The 22,190-nt window shown below is 33.8% G+C and overlaps 1 protein-coding gene across 3 annotated transcripts in view; it reads right to left on the minus strand.

The window, feature by feature from the left end:
* Nucleotides 1–10,860: 10,860 nt before the first annotated feature.
* Nucleotides 10,861–22,190, minus strand: part of OLFM3 (olfactomedin 3) — a 201,042-nt gene continuing 189,712 nt past the window's right edge. For all 3 annotated transcript variants that reach the window (XM_025392128.1, XM_025392137.1, XM_025392120.1), the window contains 2 exons: nt 14,374–14,480; nt 10,861–13,217 (listed from right to left, as the gene is read on the minus strand). In XM_025392128.1, the coding sequence (XP_025247913.1) occupies nt 12,540–13,217; nt 14,374–14,480 (785 nt within the window). In that variant the 3' untranslated portion in view covers nt 10,861–12,539. The remainder of the gene's footprint in view (nt 13,218–14,373; nt 14,481–22,190) is intronic.

A 22,190-nucleotide genomic window follows, 5' to 3' on the forward strand; every position in this document is an offset into this window, starting at 1 on the left:
TAGGAAAGTAGACTGAACTCTAGTTTTAGGTTTCTTGAACCAAGGGTATTAGACTGAGTGATCTCGGGCTGTGAACCTTGGGTAGTAGGATGGGGAAACAGGAAGTTCTTGTCAGGAACTCTCAGAGTTCTCTTGCTTCCCTTTTACTCTTTACCATGAGTCACAGGGAAAAGGAGAAGGAAAATTCGATTCTTAGCAAGTAAGGTCTTCCTTTGATCCTTGCCATTAGGCGTAGTGATGAATATAAACCACAATCCAGATTACCTTTTTTTGCCTTTATTTTTCTTTTTCAATAGTTACCCAAAATATCAGCCTTATTGTATGTCTTTGTTTTATAAAATAGCTTTGAGTAACATACCTTATAACAAATTATGCATTACTGTTTCATGGTCATTTCTCATGCTTAGAAAACTTGTATCTCATGCAAATAAGCAATTTAGGCTTTGACAAATGAAAGATTTAGTACTAGCTAGTTAATAGATGGCATTCAATAAAAATGAAATCATCTTAACACAACCTGCCTGTTAATAACAAGAAAGGTAGAAGCAGCTTTCTCTGCTGGGGACTAAAACTCAGTATGATTCTTCTGAGGATTAAAGTCTGCAGTCTGGCCTCTTGACTATCGGAAAGTTGCTGGTAAAATGAGACTTTACAACTCCTGTGGTTCTGAGGGTCTAAGATATAGAAGATAAAATGTACATCAACATGATCTGAAGACTATATGGTTTGATTTAAGAATTTTGGAAATCAATAAAGTGAAAACACAGTTTTTAGATGTAGGAGATGACCTGGTGGACTTAACTTTTCTTATGTTTTTATACTATGATACTTCTGTGACATTTGGGGAAAATAGAAATGGGAACATGGGTAAATGGCCCAATACATCTAATTTAATCAGATTCCTTTCCTATGTCATATGCAGCACTGCAGACTTTATGCTTTCTTTACTCAACTGTATTCTGTTTCCTTAGACTATTACGTCAGTCTTGCAAAGCATTTATTTTATTTTTCTGGCTGAAGCAGTAGGTGTGGGCAAAATTCTGTCTGCAGGATGTTCTGGGGAGCCTCAAAAGGCAAGATACTTCTGACTGCAACAGATGTCGATGATTTTTAAGAAAATGCTGACTTTATACCATGGATCTCTACCTCTCTTAGGGAAAAATAAGGAGTTTTCAATTGCCTGCAAGCTGTAAGAACAGAGGGGCTAAATGGCCTAGCTATAAAAGTGGAACACTAAAATTCTGATGAGGAAAAAAAAAATAACAGAGAAGACTTATCTCAGTTATTATTAGAGAGGAAGAAAATTTCTCTCTCAATGGTTCGTTCTTTGGTTGTGGTTCCACAGATACGATTAAGAGAAGAGGTAAAACAAATTTAATCCTACATTCTGAAATACTCATCTCTGTTTCAATCTGATTTTTAAAAAATTAAGCTGACCGCAGAAGTGCAAATATTCCCTGCTGTTAGTTGAGTATTATTATTGGTATGAGTAGTCGTGGAGTCGTAGTAACACTAGTTGTATGAAGTCTTAAGCATATTGTTCCACTGTTACCACGTTACAGGTAAAAATAACCGAGGCATTTGACTGGTGTTATTGTAGATTCCAGACTTGAGTTTTCTTTAAACCTGCTACCTAATAACCGTGTTTAGGCAAACATGTATTTAATCCTATTATGTATATGAACACAAAAAATTCAAAGCAATTAAAAAATGAACAGAGAAATAAACAACTAAACAATATCAGATGTTGAGATATACACGTTGGAATTCTGACTTTGAGATAATTTTTTTTAAACAATCGATTGCTTCATTCTTTCATTTGTTCATTCATTTTTTCAACATTCATTGGGAAACCTCTATATCCCAGGCACTAATCTAGGCACTGCAACTAGAAACATCAGTAACACAGCGATAGTCTCTGTTATAATGGTATTTACTTGCTGTTTGGCAGTGTATGAAAATTAGAGAAAATAAGCAGGTTCAAAAATACAAAACTGAGTCTTGCAGCATTTAACAAAGTGACCAGCAGAGAAAATAAGCCCACAGAGCACACGGTGAGAAACAGAGATGTTCTCCTTGGTCATCAGTGGCTCTTATGAAATTCCTCCTGCACTTATGAAATTCAGGACGAACTTGATCAAGCACTGTGGACTGCAAAGTTCATAAAAGATGCCTTTAAGCCTGCCTTTAATTAGTTTCTGTGTCCACAGTAACCAGTATCTAGTTCATTTGGTAGATACATTTGGTATTTTTTGAACACACCATAGATATTTACTGAATGAAGGAATGAATTGTTTCAACTCAATCAACTTGTATATAGCTTAAACTTCTTCTTCTTCTTCTTCTTTTTTTTAAATTCTTACTAAAAGCTTGACTTTATCTTCTACATTGCCTTTATGTTTTCTTTTCTTTTCTTTTTTTTTTTTTTTGAGACGGAGTCTCGCTCTCTCGCCCAGGCTGGAGTGCAGTGGCCGGATCTCAGCTCACTGCAAGCTCCGCCTCCCGGGTTCACGCCATTCTCCTGCCTCAGCCTCCCCAGTAGCTGGGATTACAGGCGCCCGCCACCTCGCCCGGCTAGTTTTTTCTATTTTTTAGTAGAGACGGGATTTCACTGTATTAGCCAGGATGATCTTGATCTCCTGACCTCGTGATCCACCCGCCTCGACCTCCCAAAGTGCCGTGATTACAGGCGTGAGCCACCGCGCCCGGCTCCTTTATCTTTTATTTATTATTCATCTATGATCTAAACTGCTTTTGGGGATCTCCCTGGTTTTGGTGAAATAAACCTAATGTTTATTAAGGTGTCAAGAAGCTTTCACTGGACCTAAGAAGCCTCAAAGTCAGCCTAAAGAAAGCCCCAGAGAGGATAAAGCCTCAAGGGGGAACTTCAGTGTAGTACAAACATAGTTATATAATAATAAATACTCCAATTCCCTTTGGAGATTCATTAGAGGAGTCTGCTTCTGTTCCTTAGAACCACTAGAAATTGAATCATTCCTCCAGATTAATGCACCTAATATGAGTTGCTGTGGTGAAATGCTGGTTCAAAAACAAGGTTTATTTGAGCAGATTGTATAGCACCATTAGTCAGCTTCTGACATAAATTGGTCTGACAAATAGCTCACATATATTTGGGAAGGTAATTAATTGTGCTATAATGTCAAGAGCAAGGTTTTTGTTTGTTTGTATAATAGATATGTGAACTTGCTCTTTCCTGAAAATCATTTCACCAATATCACTGTATAATCCTGCAGAAACCAAAAACACATACTTTCTTTTAAATTTGTGTGACTCTTGTTTTACCTTTCTTTCTAATGTTGATGCTATATACAGAATTATTTGGCCTGAGTAGGCATTGCATTGGTCCAAGAAGCATAAGTGAAGATTTCGACAAGAGAGGAAAGCTGACATTCAGAATATGGATACCAGGTAAGCTTAGAGGAAAGATGTCTATATCATGCATTTGTGGACAAGGATGGGGACTGAACGGCTGGATGAGTATTTTGGAGAATAACAAAAACTAAGTTCTAAATGTTCGGCGAATTCTGCCAATTCAGCTTGAAATTGATGTAATGGGAAACAGAAAGTGGTTCGTTGATGAGCAAAGGTGTGTTATAAATGTTTTATCAATGTGAACGTGATGGAATAATGCAGGTTACATTTTGTGTGAAGAGAGTAGGAGAAGAGGTATCTGCCAGCAGCATGTTGTAATACATTTTCCCGATAGAAGATGGTGAGACCTTCTGTCACTTGTAATGCTGGTGTGAGTCAGTGTGATTGAGGAGAAAGCCTTTTGGAAGAAGAAATAACAGATTTGTGTATGTTATTAAGAATTTGGGCATAGGGAATGAAGGTGATGGAAGAGTTAAATGTGTCCAGAAGAATAGTGACATTATTGATCAAATACAATGGTTTAGCTGGTCAAGCTAGCAACATATAGAACCTACTTAGCAGAGATCACTATGTTAATATAAATGTTGTTCTTGACTCCAGGAGATTCATAGTCTAGGGTGGGAAATGGACAAGTAAATAGATATTTATTTGTAACAATTGTTGTGATAGAGGTAAGTACAAGGTAATATGACAGCACACACAAAAGAGCAAATCACACACCCAAGGGAATATTTAGGAAAGCTTCCTAAAAGAACAAAAATTTAAGCTCATCTCTGAAACAGGGGCAAGAAGTAACCATTTAAGAAAGATATGACAGATAGCGTTATAGGTAGAAGTGACAGCAGGGAAAAAATGATGAGTGAAACCTAAATTCTTATTTATTGAGGATGATGAAGGGTTGTGTATACTGTTTTAAGGAGATTAGACTTTGTATCCCCTAGGAAGACGGTGTGGGAGAGATTAGTTCATTTATGGAGATATTACCTTTAAATTCATTGAACATTTGCATACAGATATTTAGATAGCTAGAAATGCTAAAATTGCAGACGTGAGATGAATTTGGAAGTCATTCAGTAATAGTTGAAGGAAGTGAGAGGAGGAGTTCTTAAAAGTAGTGTAACGAGGAAAGAGCCATAGACTTTTGTACTGAGGTGAGGGAGAGAATATTCCTAGTTAGGCTGCAAGTTTAGTCAAACAATAGCAATATGAAACGTTTGTCTTAGTTTTAACATAAAGTGGGTAACTCTCCAGAAACTACTTAAAAACTTTTGGAAACTGAATTAGTAAACTTTTATTTTATCTCTCCTTCCCCTTTGGTATTTTCCCTTTCAATCTGAACTACAGAACCATTAGTCCCAGTTCACGCACAGTCTTTATTGATCTTTTAGAATCACAGAATAGTAGAAGGTTAGAGCAGAAAGAAAGCTCGGAGACCATCTGGTTAAGTGGTTTTCATACTATTTTTTTAAACCACAAAATGCTTTCTGACCAAAACAAAACAAAACAAAACAAAACAAGCCAACATAGAAACATTTTTAAAAGTAAATAAAAGTAAGGTTGTCTATATTGGAACTGATGAAAGAGTTTGTGGTTTATTATATCATCTCAATTAAGTTCATCTATCCCTTTATGGCAGACTCTGAGGAAAACCTCAAGCTCAAAAGAGCAGCTTTTGAAAACTATGCCCGATATTTTCATTTACAGAAAAAAAAAAAAAAAAAAAAACCCTGCTCAAAGACGTATCATTATATTTAACTTTAGAACAAATAGTCTGCCTTCTGGAAGAATTGCTTACATTATATAAAGAATTGTTCTTCACTGATGTTACTTAAAAGGCATTGCCAGGTGCACTTACTAGAAACCAGATGGATTAATGAACATCAGGCTTCTTGTTGGTGTACCCCATGAAAACATGGGCTAAGAAAGGAGGGGGTAACTCCTTCATCTTTCCCTGGCCTTGGTAGTACACGTTCCTTTGATAAAATCCTGTCTGTTCTGCCAAAGATAAATCATATTTCTATGAAAAGTTTTTACTTACAGGAGAAAAAGGGGAAAGTTGGGAATCAAATGTTGAGTGGGTGAAAGTTAAAAGGTTTTTTAATTTTAAAAACAGGTATTAATGAGAAAAATAATAAAAATAACTATGGGAGCCCTTTTAAGCTTCTTTTTCCTGGAATAAAATGTACTGTAACAGGAGGGGCCCACTCAACCAAGAGGGCAAATTAAGCCTAGTTTTACCTTCTTGACACTTCTTATCTCTAGAATTTTACCTTAAGAAGATATAGAAATTTATTTCCAATAAAATAAATTTGGAAAAATTAATTTATCATGATGTTCCCAGAATGAAGCAAATATTTTAGTGTTTTTATATATGGTAAAGAAGTTACTTGACTACTTAGTCTTATGCTCCTTTGGATATTAACACTTATTTTGGTATTACTCTGTCAGATGCTTTGCTGGGGCGGGTATGTAAGGCAAATATTCCATTGACCCCATTCTTGAGGAGTCCACACTAACATGAAGGAAGCAAATCATTGCAATGTGGTGTGATAATTTGGTAATACAAAATCAATACAAAGGGAACACAAAATAATGATGGTTTTGTATGAAATAAGATGATGTCTTAAGTAAATTCTAAAAGATGAATCAAAATTTAATGAAAGGGAGTTCGAGGTTAACCTTGAAGTGAATTATGAGGGAGGCTATATAACCCACTCTTTCATCTGATTTGGAAAATAATGGCTTACTTCGTCAGGGAACATTTCATAAAGCCATAGCTGATGGCAATACTCTTTGGCCAAAGGAAAAAGTAAAACTGGTTATACATAAAAGTAACAGAGGTCAGTAAACAAAAGAATCATTTCCAAACAGGGCACCAAATTCTGGGCATAGAGATGGAGATCGGGAAATTGATTGAATGAGAGCTTAAATCACTGAGTGAACAGAAAAAGTTGGAAGATATTTCCTGAGAACAAATACTTGGAACAGGCATTTATTTACATGATTAGATTTTATCTTTTCATAAAAATCTGATGTAAGAAATTGTTCAACTTCTTTTTCTATGCATACTTCATATTCCAATAATAGTTTCTAATGAAGTTTAATAAAGTTACCAGAGAATGAAAATACTTAGTTTTATTATTTCGGTTTACATTGAAATGGAAGCTAATGGGTGAGTCTTCTCAAGTCCTTCATGAGAAAAAGTCAAAGTAAACATCACTGATGGAAACAGCCTCAATTCTGTACTCAGCATTACTTTATCTGTGTGTGACTGTAGTTTTTTAAATAAAAACATTTCTTAAAATCCTGAAGCTGTAGATTATGTGCACGTCAACCATCATAGTTTCTAAACCATGGCAAGTGTTAAAAGCTCTCTCTTTTCTATGTATATGTTGCTGCAGTAGCTAATTTCAGGAGAGGAATTTGCAGTTAAATTTGATGGAGCACACTGCATTTGCTCAATTCCAGTCACAGTCTAATGGTAATGCCAAAAGGCTGCATTAGCATTATAAGACAATGTTCTCCAGACTCAAATAGACGTAGGACAGGCTTCATAATAGAGACTCTTGGGTCACTGAATCTAACAAGAACGTGTCTGTAAGGCTCTATCACAGAAAAATAACTGGATTCAAATATATATATGTGTGTGTGTGTGCATATATATGTGTATATACATACATATATATATATATATATATATATATATAAAATCTCCTTAGAGGTTTTACAGGTGACTACTTTGTCTTGAATTCTTATGAAAACAAAACACAAAAAAATTACCGATACTGGGATGTTGATTTCTTTTCTTTCCGAATCAAGCTGTAATTCTTGAAGATTTCAAGAAAGATGACAGCCATTCAGAGTTTGTTAAAGGATATTTAATAAATTTGGGATTAAATTAGATTAAATTGACAGAGTAGTGGTATTCTGGGATATGGATTTCTTTGGAAATCTGATGAAAACTGGAAATCCTCTACCAGAAATAGTACACAACCACATCTATATATTACATTTAGCATATAGTTTCAGGGGGTTCAGCCATTCCCAGAAGGGTATTTTTGGACTTCAGGTTAAAAAAATAAAAAATAAAAAATAAAAACTTCTGTAACTGAGAAATGTTAAGAATGTTTGGTCCATAGATTTCTAAGAACAGAAATAAAGAGGACATATTATTTTACATGGAATAAGTGATGACGTTTCATTCTTTGTATGAATTTACCATGGTAGGCTTCTTCTACAGGAGACCTCCCTTGACTATCTCCTCTAAACATTATCTCTTATCCCTTAACCTTACCCCTAGCAACAACCAGTCACTCTTTATCATATAATTTTTTTATTTTTTCACAGCAATTAATACAATTAGAACTTATTTTTGTTGCAGCCTGTTCCCATTAGAATGTAAGCACATGAACACCTTATTTGTCTGTTAACGGCTATAACCCTAGAATCTAGAATGTCATCTGGGAATACATAAAGCAGTAGTATCTGGTTGTAAAGTTGGATAACTACCCACTGGTAATATATATGAATTCATGTTAAGTCAAGAATGATATAGACAAACAGCTGGCTGGAAATGTATTACTGCAGCATGATACGCTTCCATAACATACTTATATGGTCAGTGTTGCTTTTATTCAGCTCATTTCTTTCTCCATTTAAGCATTTTTTTGTCACAAAATATTGATTTTCTTAAAATGCCTCTTTATATCCAATGTTTTCAAGTCTAAATTGTGGTAGGGAATATATATTATGGCACTATTTTAGTCATTTATAAAAATCCGCTGCAAGCTCTTCCAGGCATAATATAACATTGATAGGGATGAAACATGATGCTGAACTGCATAGATGTGTATGGTTTACTTGCAGACTTCTCAGGGCACTAAAATATTCCCGAGAACTTTTCCATGTTCACCATATCGCTTCATATCTTTAACTAGGAATAATTACATTAATACTATGTTTTAAGATTGCCATAGATATAAAATATAAAAGTTATATCCTCTTAGCAATGTACAACTTTATTCTTTTCTTTTATGTCACTTGTAAGTCATATTTAATAATATCTGTAAAACCTATTTGGCACTTGATAAACTGAGCTTCAAAGGGAGTAAGTTTTATGCCAACCAGTTTGACATTTTGGAGGCAAGGCAGGCTCCAAACAAGATTAAAATTCCACTAAGCCTGATGGAATAGATCAACCAAAAGAGAAAAACTGCATAACATAATTTGAAGATGTAAGTCAGATAAATCAGCTTGGTAAATTCAGTTGGGGGGAACATTTATTTTTCTGATTGGCTAAATAGTAGAGCAATAGTTTTCTATGCTTTATTCAAGTGATTTTCAAGATTTGCATTCATGGTTTCTTAGAAAAATAATGACAAATTTTTCATGAAGTTGTTTCTTCTTCCATAAGTTAATGCTGTCATTATTTTATTTTCTAGTATAAGTTCAACAATTCAAAAGAACAGATTTTATTAAGTCCCAGACTTTCTCTGAAGCCACTAGTAATGACAAATTGTTGGCTAATAGTTTTATGCTGAGTTTAGTTAACTTTTAGAATGAGAAATGATTCTATAATCTTGATTTCAGTAAGGATACTGCTTGCTGAACTGAATATTTATGACTCTGGGCCTTTCTATAAATAACTGTTTAAAGCTATAAACATTAAGTAATGAAGGCTTTGTTTCATCCTACAGAGTCCGCATACAATTCATGCTCCTTTCCTAGAACACTCGGTAGACTATTTCATAGTAGCTCATCTCATGTTCTACTTATCATCTGATGATGGAGAAAGTGAAGTATACTTCGTTTCTAGATGTCCATTTTTTTTTAAAGCTTATAAACAACAGAAATGTATTTCGCCCAGTTCTAGAGGTTGGGAAGTCCCAGCTCAAGGTGCCAGTAAATTCTGTGCCTGGCGAGGGCCTTTTTCTGCTTTGTAGGTGATTCCTTCTTGCTGTGTCTTCACACGAGCATCCATCCTTTGATCATGTCATGGGAACTTTATCACATAGAGTACAATAAAGAATATAATCATAACTATTCATCAATTCAACAAGAGGACATTTTTGATTGTTTTCCAAATATTATATTTCTATAAAGCTTGGCTTTTACATACTCTGCAATGGTTAAAGTGATCAGATAAGTTTTTAAAATTTTTTGTAAATTATTCTTTAAGGAGAATAACACTAAAGAACTATTACATGTAAAACTTAGCTTAATAGGGAAATAATTGGTTTTATTTTGAAATGAACATAAGCATAATTTTATATAGTTACATTTTAAAAATAATTTTGCTGGTTGAAAAATTCATACACCTAAATTTGGTAATTATTTTAAGATATAAAAACTTGTTTCTTATTAAAAATAAGAAACAATAAAAAATTAACATTATTTTCTGAAGATAATATTTCATCATCAGAGAGAATACTACTGACTACAAAGGTGAAATGACTCCATGAGTATGGAGACACGAATCAGAGATTCTGAGTTTGTAATGAACCTTAACTAATCATAATTCTATTTAACACATCTGCTGTCATTTTTTCTTTTATCTCTACATACTGGAAACATACTGAAATACTATCATTATCTGAACTCGTAGATGTAAGTTTAGGTGCAAATAATAAGCATGTGATTCAAGCGCCACAAATAACACATATACACAATCAGACCATGAACGTATTATTATATGAGTGATGTGAAAGCTTGTGAATGATCTGGCTAATTCAGAAAATATCAGTTACATAGTTCAGTTAGGATTAAGACTTTCTGAGCTTGGATTTCTCCAATGCTTTGATTATGTGCATGATTTAAAAATACTCATTATTTCCCTCATGAGATTTATTTTATTTGTTGGAGATTTAAAAATCAGTGAATAGAGTAGTTCTTATTTATTTCAGGCACAAAACTGATAATAATTCATTAAGAAAAATGCTTTTAAACTGCAAATGTTTAATAATTATCACATTTTTAAATTCATGTTTCCCCACTTCTAGTGAAAATAATAATATCTGTGTTTGCTCTAGCAGCACATACACTATAAATTGGAAATGGTGATAAAATCTTACTTAGAAAACAATAAAGTGGTTTGCAAGCTTTATACCTCATGAATAAGCTGTAATCAGCCAAATTTTGAATGTATGTGGTACCACATAACATTGTTTTAAACAAACAAGTAGTGATGATACAGATATCTATTAGAGGCTCTCTACTTAAAAATTCATTCTTTTTAGAAATTAAAGTGACTTCCTTTCCTCGTACAAACTCAATATATGGAACACAGACTGATTATTTTTGTGGTGTGTGTGCAATGACAAGTGAATCTCCGAAATTTTCCAACTCCCAGTAGCAAACCAGAGCTTACATCAACTTGTAAGAAAAGAATAAAATATTGCAAAAGGACCCAGAGTAGTCATTAAATCATGCTAACTTTTTGTAGGCAAAAAAAAGAAATCATTGTTAAACTTTGACAGTTTCAATATTGGGTCATTTAATTCTACAATTTTGACAGTGAGATATTTGAGGATGATGCCTTACTTGTGACATTTGAAATGAATTACACTTACATATTAGGATTTCTTTACATGATGCTTTATCTAAATTGTTACATCCTTATCTTCCAAAGAAAATTGTGGTACTATGTATGTGTGAAACTAAACATTTAAAACAATGTTTTATTATTTATTATAGAATATACTTTTTAAATAGTAAAACCAACCCATATTAGTTTCCATAAAGCTGCCTTAGGGAACTATTGTTTTAATATGTGGAAAATGCAGTCAAACTCAATGAAATGTTTGATATGTAGTTTGATTATATGTTTTGTAGAGTTACTAATGTAAGTATTATTAAAGCTCTTCCCTTTCGATTACATTATTTTCCCACATACAGTGAATCAAGGTAACAAGGGGTTGTTTTTCCATTTTGTTTTCTGAATTGGTTATTTACACTTTTGAAACCACAGAGACAACTCCCAAGTCTCCCCATCATTTTATTTTGCACAAATCTTGCCAATAACTCCTCAAGGCTCATAATCTAAATCTAGAGGACATTACAGAAATTTTTTTTCTAATAGTTTTCAAATGTGCTTATGTACTTTTCAGGGTCCTGACATAAGGAATTTCATTATTGCAAGTTGTATGTAAAATATAAATTAAATGCTAGTACATTTAACTATGAAGAACAAAATTTCTTTAGTATATAAGAAATGAGTAGAGTCAACTCAAATCCAATATTTGGAATCCAGCTGCATCTTGTGCCAAAAACTATATGGGTTGCATTCAGTGGAGTGAGCAGACTAACTAAGGTGTACGAAAAGAGGTGTTGCATTCAATGTCAGTGGCCCAATAAACTTGGGTTAAAATAAAGACTCTATGTAAGGTATCTGGTTTGGTCTTCATTTTAGTTTATAATGCTTATGTAAAGGGGTAAGCCAAGAAGATTATTCTTGACCACACTTGAAAATGGACTCAATTACTGAGATTAAATTTCAGTGTATTTTATAAAAAATATTACTTTCACAGAAGTGAAGAGATACAATAGCACAATGGTGGTTACAATGGTAGAAATACATACTGCCAATAAAATGTTAGCAAGAGATTTAAAAATGACTGTACAGCACCGCATCAGAGAATTGTGTTAACAACAAAATGATTAATATTGTTTTTCAATATAAATGAAATCCTTACTTTTTTTAAAAGAAATAGATGGGGTAAAAGTGCTTTTTGTTCTTCTAATTCCTACCAAAATATTTCCTGGTATGGAGCAAAAGACAGCAAAAAAATGACAGTTAAAAAAAAAAAAAGACATTCATGCATTTAAGCCACCATTAGTCTCTGACTCTAATATAAGGCAGATCATTTATCTCTTGCAAAACTATGACTTTAGCCATTTAAACTCTTTTGTTTTAGTGCTTTTCATGACAAGGACATGATAGGCCTTATAAATTTAGAAGTTAAGATGTATTTCCAACATGGTAAGTTAGACAAGCTCAGCTATTTTTTTGAAACACCAACTTTACAAAAAAAATGCTTTGCTTTGGAGAAATGATAAAAAATAATAATGAAGAAAAAAAAATGGAAGGGGTCCTATAGAGTTTATCACAAGTTACACTGTTTAGATCAATGAAAACATATCACATTTGCCTATGTGTCATCCTCTGTCTTGATGATATGGAAAAGGGTGACATTGAACAGGACCTGGTGGCCATTGTTCCAGGCATAAAGAGCTCGATCTCTTGCATTGTAGTCAAGCATGGATATGTGAAAGTATTGGTTATGGAAGGGAATGTCTGTGTACTCATATGTGGAGGTTTTGGTGGAATAGGAATAATACACCTTGGCTCCAGTTAAGTGGGAGTTGGTGACATACAGTGTCCCACAGATCATGAAAGATTCCCCTGCACTTCTCTTGGGGTAGCCAGTGCTCCAGCTCTTCATCACCTCCAAGGTATCTTGGTTAAGTTGGCTGATGACAATATTGCCTGCATTCTGGTTAGTTGCATACACAGCCCACAGCCCGATTTCATCAGCCATTAGGTCGATGTCAGAGAATCCACCCCACGTGTAGGGGTAAACATTATGAAAACCAGCATACTCCAGGCTTCGTTGGGCAAGCACTCTCCCCATATCAAAGCTGTATTTGATGATGATATTACTCTGATACTTGTTAAAATAGAGTGAGCCATTGTAGACAACATGGTTAGTTCCTGCCCACTTGAAAGGAAGGTTGTATGTCCTTGATTCAGCCCCACTGACAAAGTCTGCAATTGATTTGTATTCACGAACAATTTTATTGTTAGTATAACTGTCCATGTACCAGACCTGAGAAGAAGGAAAAAAATAAATGGAGTGACTAAATTCTGTACTTTTCTGATAATTCCAAAAGAAAGACAGTGAGAGTCAGCACTTTTTATTATAATTCTCAGACTCTGGAAGCCACACTATCTTACTGCTGACCTGCTGCAATGTATTTCAGGCTTTTGTAAAAATATTGCTATGGTCTGTCTATGTGAAAAAGAAATAACTGAATTTACTACCTTGACATCAATTTGCTTTTTTGCTTTTTCTTTCTTTGTTTTTTAAATTCCTGACCATTTGGTGCATATCACTGAGTGAACCAAACATATGTCAATGCAAATTACAACACCTGATAAATAATACAATCAGTGAAAACTACAACAAACATAACCTTCAGCAAATTACATTTATTCTCTCTCTTGCTCTGGAAAAAATGCATAGTCTAGTTTTGCATATTAAACTGAAATAAGTACCATAGAATCTTCTAGAAACACTTGTTTATTGGGCTAGCTTGTAAGTACAACTACATTTTAAAGAAACCATTTTACTAACTTAATAACTAACTTATTTGGAAGGAACCCAAGAGAATCTTAATTTATACTGAGTTCTGTAATATGAGAGCTTGGCAAGCTTCTAGTATATTGATTTACATAACACAAACATTGTTAACTTATGAAAATACCCCCCAAAAGTTTCAGTGCTATTGTTTTTAAAATTACTTCTAGACTTCAGGGATATTTAAGCTTATTTAGTAAATTGGTTTTGCCCTTGAGTTTTTCATTTATTTAGTGCTATTTTTTTCACACTAAAGAACATACTTTAGAAAGAGTATGCAGGGAAGTTTGCCCTTGAGTTTTTCACTTATTTAGTGCTATGTTTTCATACTAAAGAACATATTTTAGAAAGAGTATACAGGAAGTTAGCCCTTCTCAAGCATAAAACATGACTAAAATCAATAAAATTAGATTTGCTAAACTGATGAATTAGAAGATGTAATATTTTACTAAAATAGATTTGCCATTCTTTCTTAGATATGTTAATATCAAACAGAAAATATTTGCAAATTATGTAACAGTTTTCAAGTACAAACAAATATCCCTGAAGAAAATGAATAGTCCAGAGGAGAAAAAGTGTAAGCAGAACTTAATTCTAAGCAAAGGTGTTTGTGGGAGAAACATACTCTGTTGTTTTTTTCAGATGCTAAAGGATCTGTCATCCAAGCACCAAATCGGGTTCCAGATGTCTTGACTGTAACTGGGCCTGTGATTTTCATCAATTTGCCACATGCTGAAATTAGAGAAACACAAACATGTTAGGTGAACAAAGCCAATGATTCCAGTATGCATACTCACACTAAGAGCAAAGAAGGGGATCATAGAACTAAGCCAATCCATGGGATTAATATAACATTGCTGAATAAATGATTATTCACAGTGGGTGCTGGGCCTTTAACCGAACATTGAACCATGAGGAGTTGCTTCTTCAATGCTCCAAATTTTAAACATAAAATTTTAAAGTGGGAAATGATTTGTACAATCTGTAAAGAAATAAATGAGGGACATCATTATCATTATACCAATTCAGTGGCAGCTTCTCTTAAGTAAAAAGTTAGAAAAATGAAGCAAATTGCCCATGGATCTGTTTAATTGATGGCTAGAAACTCCTGCCCTTCCCCTGTCCCTATGCTTTGTGACTATGGATAACTTATGCCAGCCAGAAAAACACTACCAATTGATTTTCATTCTATATTGGCAAAGAAGCAGTCCCCAAGAAGATAACTTCACAGGCTATAAGAATAAAAAATTCAACCACAGTCTATAAGAAAGATGTAGAGCTTTTAAAGGTAAATGCCTTATACAGGTAACAGGTCTGATAGGGCAGATATGAACACACACAGAACAAAACCCCCAAAACTCAAACCCTCAGACCCTGAAGTCACATGTAGATGAAAGATGAGGAGGCCGGGCACGGTGGCTCACACCTGTAATCCCAGCACTTTGGGAGGCCGAGGCGGGTGGATCACGGGGTCCGGAGATCGAGACCACGGTGAAACCCCGTCTCTACTAAAAATACAAAAAAATTAGCCAGGCGTGGTGGTGCGCGCCTGTAGTCCCAGCTACTCGGGAGGCTGAGGCAGGAGAATGGCGTGAACCCGGGAGGCGGAGCTTGCAGTGAGCCGACATCGCGCCCCTGCACTCCAGCCTGGGCAACAGAGCAAGACTCTGTCTCGGGAAAAAAAAAAAAAGAAAAAAGAAAGATGAGGAGATGTAATACGTGACAAAAAATTAATGATTTTCATGAAAAAAAGTTGTAATATTTTTATCAACCCAGCCTGGCTGTGAATAAGATCTTAGAAATAGCTTGGACTTCATAAATGCCAAAGCCAAAACCAAACAGAAAGCTACATACTTTTGTGAGATTAAAAAAAAAGATTACTATAAAGTTTTAACCATATTATAAAATAATGTTTTTGTCCCTTTATCTGGATTATATTAGTTTGGGTCACTTATTATGCTTATCTTTCTTTTTATTTATTTTAAATTCAACTTTTATTTTAGGGGTACATGTGCAGGTTTGTTACACAGGTATTTTGTACCCAGGTAGTAAGCATAGCACCCAATATATAGTTTTATGAGATTTTTAAACAGCAAAATTTAAAAGTGATTTATTAATTATACACATTGTGAAAGGCAATATGACTGCCTATAAATGTTGGATTTTGGTGTAAACAAAAAAGTCTTCTTTCTCATCCATTTATATCATGTTATTTTCTTCTATTTCTTTCTTTTTTAAAAACTTTTTTGCGTCCTATTTGTTCTACATATCTTCTTTCCTCCTCTGACTATTTAGAATTGATTAATTTCTATTAGTTCCTGTTGGTCCTTGTTTGTTTGGAAAGACAAGAATACCCAAAGCAAATCAAAGACAAACTAATTATAACTTGAAACTTATTTTGGCTCAGTTTTCTCTATATGTACTTCTTATAAGAATAATTTATAATTGGCAGAATACTAAGCTTTGCAGTTAGGAAGATGATGAATGGTAACATATTTTGCATTATTAGTTCAGTGATAACTACAAATTTAGTAATCTCTAGCATTTCATAAAACCTGAATTGAATATATTTTCCCCTTTATGTAAAAGAAATCAGATGTGATAGTATCGTTATATCCATAGAGTGGGTTACTTTATGATTTCCTCAAATCAGTAAAACTAGACCAATAATTCAGAAGACTTTATGACATTATCTATAGAATACCAAGACCTTGCATTAAGCCTATTTAGACGATATAAGCTCTACCTGCTATAAACACACAAACAATATATGAGTAAAGTAGTATCAGTTTGAACTAGAAAATGTTAATCATATTCTGAACAGATCTAGTTGAGTATATTTTCTGAATGCAGAATAAGTGGGAGTAATACTATTTTTAATAATGTCCCATATACATTTGTTAATCCACAGATGATATGAGCATGACAATTTCAAGTGTAAGTAGAGTGTAACAAATAGAAGGGCCTCTTTTTCCCCTAAAAACATCATAAAAGATGTGATTTTTTTTTTCTAAGCTTAGAAAAGTAATTCTGACTTAAGATGATGAAGTGATACATGATTTTATCTGCTTTCATTTTCTATGATCTCATTAAAATGATGGTAAAGGGGTAAACCATGAATGGAAAAAAAAAAAAAAAACAAAAGGAAAAAGAAAAGAAAAGGTACAAGAGCCATTAGTGAAGAAATTTGAACCAATTTCCAGAATGCAGGGTTGATGAAGAGTGGTCATTAAAGATGAAGATGGAATAAGATGCATTTGTGTCTAAGCAGAGCAAGTGAGACCCAAGGAGGGAGATGATCTGCCTTGAAGAGGAAAAATAAAGGACTCAGAAATATAAGTAGAAAGAATGCTAGGAGTCAGATGGGACTCTGAAAACAGGTACACCACTTAAATCATGCATTAAAAGCAATTGATTCCATCTTCATCTGTAGATGCAGAACTCCAGAAGGCAAAGGAAAAAAAATATGAAACTATGTTGGTGATCTGAGAGTACTTAGGGTGACTAATAAAGACATTGGAAGGCCAGAACAAAGGCTTCTACACAATGACATTGGTGGTTTCCCTTCCTACTGACCATAGAAAGAATTGTCAAGCCCTATCTTAATAATAAGAGTTTCCAAGCAGATTTATTGTTCAAAACTTTAAAAATGTATGCATATCCAAGGATGGCCAGATAGTTTCAAAAAGTTTGTAAGAATGACTGATGTAAATGTTCAGAAAAACCAGGGCTCCCCGCAGAAGACATGACTCAGAATAAACAAGATCCTAGTACCTTCTAAGAGATTTGTATAATATATACTGTGTATTGTAAAAGGAAAACACAAAAGAACTATTAGAAAACAAAAATATAATTATATTAAAAATAGGTTGCAAGATAAAAAGAGTTATCCCCAAAATAAAGCAAAAAAGATAAAAATGAAAATAAGAGAAAAAATATGGACACATCTCGGATCAATCTAGAAGCTCTAACATCCGGAGAGCAAGGTTTCTAGAATGAGAGGAGAGAGAAAAAGAGGGGAGAAAATTATCAAATAAATTATACAGGAAATCTCCCCAGTAACAAAACCTAAATATTCAGATTAAAAGAACACATGATAATGAATGAAAAAAAGATCTACTTCTAAAAAAACTACTGTGAAATGTTACAAGATTAAGAGTAAATTGAAATGGAAACTTTTTAGAGAAAGAATATGAGCTTGTCACAGGCAAACAGGTAGAATTAGACCAGAATTGGGCTTCTCATCACCAATACTGGATGCTAGGAGACAATGATGAGGGCCTTTATATTTAGGAAGAAAATCAGAAGAAAACGGAATAAAGATTTTTTTTGACGTGCACTTTCCAAAAATTTACCTACAATGAACTCTTTCTTCATAAATTACTTGGGTATATATTGCAGTGAGTACACCAAGACAGGGGAAGGCACCAGACAGGAAAACAGTGATTTCCTGTCCCAGAACGACAACTATGCAGTGGACCTTGAGAGCAACCATCCCAGAATGGAAACACAGTTCCAAGAGGGAGGTCTCAGAAATAAGTGGAATTGATACATAGATAGACTGTATGAGATATTCTAGAAAAACTGGGTAATGCAAAGGCAATTATTGATGTATACAAAATAATTCACTTGAATTTAACTCTAGTAATAGTCTCCACTGAATGGAACAAATATGACATTGGAGGTAAAGAGGAAGGAAATGTGTCTAAGTTCACCACTTAGCTCCCAAGGAACAATATAAACGTTGCTATAATAATCTAAACACTCATGTCTAACTCATAGAATCAGTCCATAAACTAATTACATAAAACTTGTTAGACATCTCATCTGCTCTGTGATTACAGGAAAGCCAAAATGTTTCCAATCATGACAACATGGAAGAATAGGTAAAGTCCACGTTGTTAGGGAATTAAGCATTGGGAGAAGAAATGGAAAGAAAGATGGGGGTGTAACTGTCTTCATATTTTAAAAATACGGTGGTAAGAGATTTTTCCTATTGTTGAAAAATAATGAAGATTTAAATCTAAGACTTGAAATTATAAAATTGATAGGATCGAAGTGTGAAGAGTCATGAAATCATATTAGGAAGAAACACGAAAGAAAGCGGAGTTGGCAAAGTTATCTAAATCCTCATCTTGCAGAGCAGGAAGTCAATAAACAAGGTCTAAAACTGTAAACCAAAATAATTGAAGAAAAAAAGCATGTTATTAAAAATTTAGACATAATCACTAATAGCCCTAAAATTAAACTGTGAAATGTGGTTGAAACTGGGGAGCAGAGCTAAAGAAGGAGACTGTTGCTTTTTATTCTAAGCATACAATTTTCCAGCTATGTGCCTACAATATTTAGGTTATAATGTAAAAAGTTAAAATAGCTACAAAAATTTAGTAGCCTTTAATTTTATAAAGCAAAAATCACATTTATATATTGCCTTTTGAAAAATCATTTCCAGGTTTAATATGCCATGCTTCCTTGGGGCCAGGAAGTAGATGAAAATGGAAGATGTAAATAGTTTGCAGAAATTTAAACTGTGAATGTTCTGCATTTTAATTTGGTCTTCATCCTGCAAGGAATAGATTGAAACTCTGTTCTTTAAACTTTTAGCTCTTACAATTGACATGGCAATCTCTTGCTGTTTAATTCTTTCAACCTTAAAAAAATAGAACTTATATTATGAATTGTGATAGTATTTATCACTTAATGCATCAGAGCTAATAAAATTTACAGTGGTTACTAAATGTGCAGGAGCTGTAATAAAAGATGCTGTACATATGATTCAAGTAAGAATGATGTGCATTTTCAAAGTAGTTAAATGATTACAATCTTGGAAAAATATACTCCTGTTGAAGATCCACTAGTTAAAGGAGAAAATGTTAGTCTAAAACTTAAAAATATTTTAAAAATGTGAATGGTTTTTATGATTATTTGAAAAAATATACATACACAGGATCTCAGAAGTCAGGTGAGTCGAATTTTGTTCTGAATACAGATTAATATAATGTCTCAAATATGAAACATAAACATAATGTAATGTGCATTCCCACAAAACTTTATACTCAGAGGAAATTGCCAAGTGGAAACACAATAGGTAAAAATTTATGGTGACCTCAAGTTCTTTCTGTTGTCCAAATGAATATAGATTTTGTAGTTACGGAGTTTGACTAAACATTTTAGATGGCCAAACTATAAAATTAAACTTCAAAGTGAAGTTTGCTTTGCCAGAAAAACTGCTTCCTATGATATAGGTACCTTATTAGCCAGACTGAAGCATGATTTGTACAAAGCAAGAAGACACGATCCCGGTATTTGTCTCAAATGTCTACATATTTCAGATGTTGAGGTGTACATAATCAGATGTTGATTAGTTGAAACCTGAACAAGAACTGTCCGTGGGGCTCTAATCATACCATGAGCCTTATCTAATCAACATTTCCGAACAACCCACAGCATATCACTGGCTTGGGGTGTCTTTGGCTTCGATGGTGCTTGAATCTAATCCAGCCTTGCATCTCTATGGCAAAGAGACACTGCTGAGCCTTAGATGATTTTGGCCAAAACTTAGGACAGAATTTGTACCAGAGGTTAAAAGCTTCTAGCTCTTAAACTAAACATTGGGTGACCATGGTAAAGTGATCTTTTGGCTAGTTGACTCTTTTATTTTGTACCTGGTTTTGTGAGGAAAACTGATTCTTACTCCAGTCAATCTTACCTTAGAAAGCAAACTTTACTTTCTTGTAGCACTAAGCATTTCTCTGAAATGTGTTAGAGGGTAAAAACAATGGTTACTATTTAAAGATTTAATAATTAATTTATTAATTTGACAACTATTTACTGTGAACTTATTTTGTACCAGAACTATTCTAGGTGCTGGGAATACAAAGGTGAAAGGGAGGCAAGTCGTGTGTTACAGCTTCTCAAAATAGTATTGCTTATGGTTCTACTGTTGCCTTTTTTCTTCTTCTTTTCTCTTTTTTTAAATCAACTGGCAAATAAATTTAAAGAAAGATGTTGTATCAGACCAAATCTGCATTGAGAAGAAAAGGACATAGCAATGAGTGCACTAAATATTTGTCAATATTAAATAAAAATTATTGAAATTCAGTCATGAGTACTGTACCATAACAGCATTCCTTAAGACAGTCTTCTTAGATAACTTGAAATATGTTTAGCCGTATTTGCCTCTACTCTTCTTCCACAAAACATATTCATAAGTTGTCAACATAGAAACAAGCAAATTAAACTATTGCTCCATGTTTAGTGTTTATAAAAAGTGAATACATAAAAAAATCAAATACAGTTATATTTCACCAAATCTCACTGATTTGTTCCTGCACATGTATCTTAAAGGTAATTGTTCTGTCTATATGATAGAACTTATTCCTATAATGAGGAAATCAATATATATATATAGTGTTGGCCAGGGAAGGTCTTATGAACACTTACGAACTTAGTGTTTTGCATTATTTGATTCTCCTCTGTGTAATCTTTGGGTTATGTTCCTTCATGTCTACCATCCATTAGCTGTCTTCTCTCTGCCCAGTGACTCAAAATGTCCAATTCCAGGCTTTGTCTTCATGGTATTAATCTTTATTTGATCTCAGTCCATCACAACTTTTACTCTTGGAGTCAAATCCTTTGGGTAAACTAATTTTTGTTGTATTAATCTAAGAAACATACTATAAATGAAGTCAATGTCCAAAAGCATTAACAATTTAAAAATAATAACTGCATCTTCAGTTTCTTATTCTGAAATAGTGAGTACGTTAAAAGTGTTATACTCAAAAGCAATATACTTGCTTAAAATCCAAAATAGGTATATGATAATTATGTATGAAAATGTCCTTTACTTTTCACTGACTAGGAGACAAAGTGCTTTGCGTAAAGTTTCTCTACATTTGGTGATCATGTAAAGTGGTCTTTTGACTAGGTGACTCTTTTATTTTTACCTGGTTTTGTGGGGAAAATTGATTCTTACTCCAGTCAATCTTACCTTAGAAAGCAAACTTTTAGGTGCTTAAAATAATAGCTTTTGTATGTGACCTATAAACAGGGGTGCTTCATTCATTTATTTATTCATTCATCCAGCTAAGGTTTTTTGTTTAGCAGAAGGCACTGTTCCAAATGTTCCAGATACTAGAGTTAACAATAATGAGAAAGCATGACACCTCTGTTCTGGTGAAGCTTACATTTTGGTGAGAAGAGAGAAATAATAAATAAAAAATAAATAAACAAACAAACTAAACATATCATACAGAAATAAATGTAAGGCCAAGATTTAAGTAGGGCAATTTTATAAAGAGTGACTGGGGAGCTACTTGATATTGGGAGGGTAAGGAAGACCTCTCAGTGTGTGATATTTAATTTGAGGTCTTATTGACAAGAGAAGGACATTTAGGCATTTAGTTTATTTACTGGAGCAGCTGTTTAGTGGATTTAGCCATT

This window comes from Theropithecus gelada, chromosome 1, assembly GCF_003255815.1.
Source record: "Theropithecus gelada isolate Dixy chromosome 1, Tgel_1.0, whole genome shotgun sequence".
In the NCBI taxonomy this organism is placed as follows: Eukaryota; Metazoa; Chordata; class Mammalia; order Primates; family Cercopithecidae; genus Theropithecus; species Theropithecus gelada.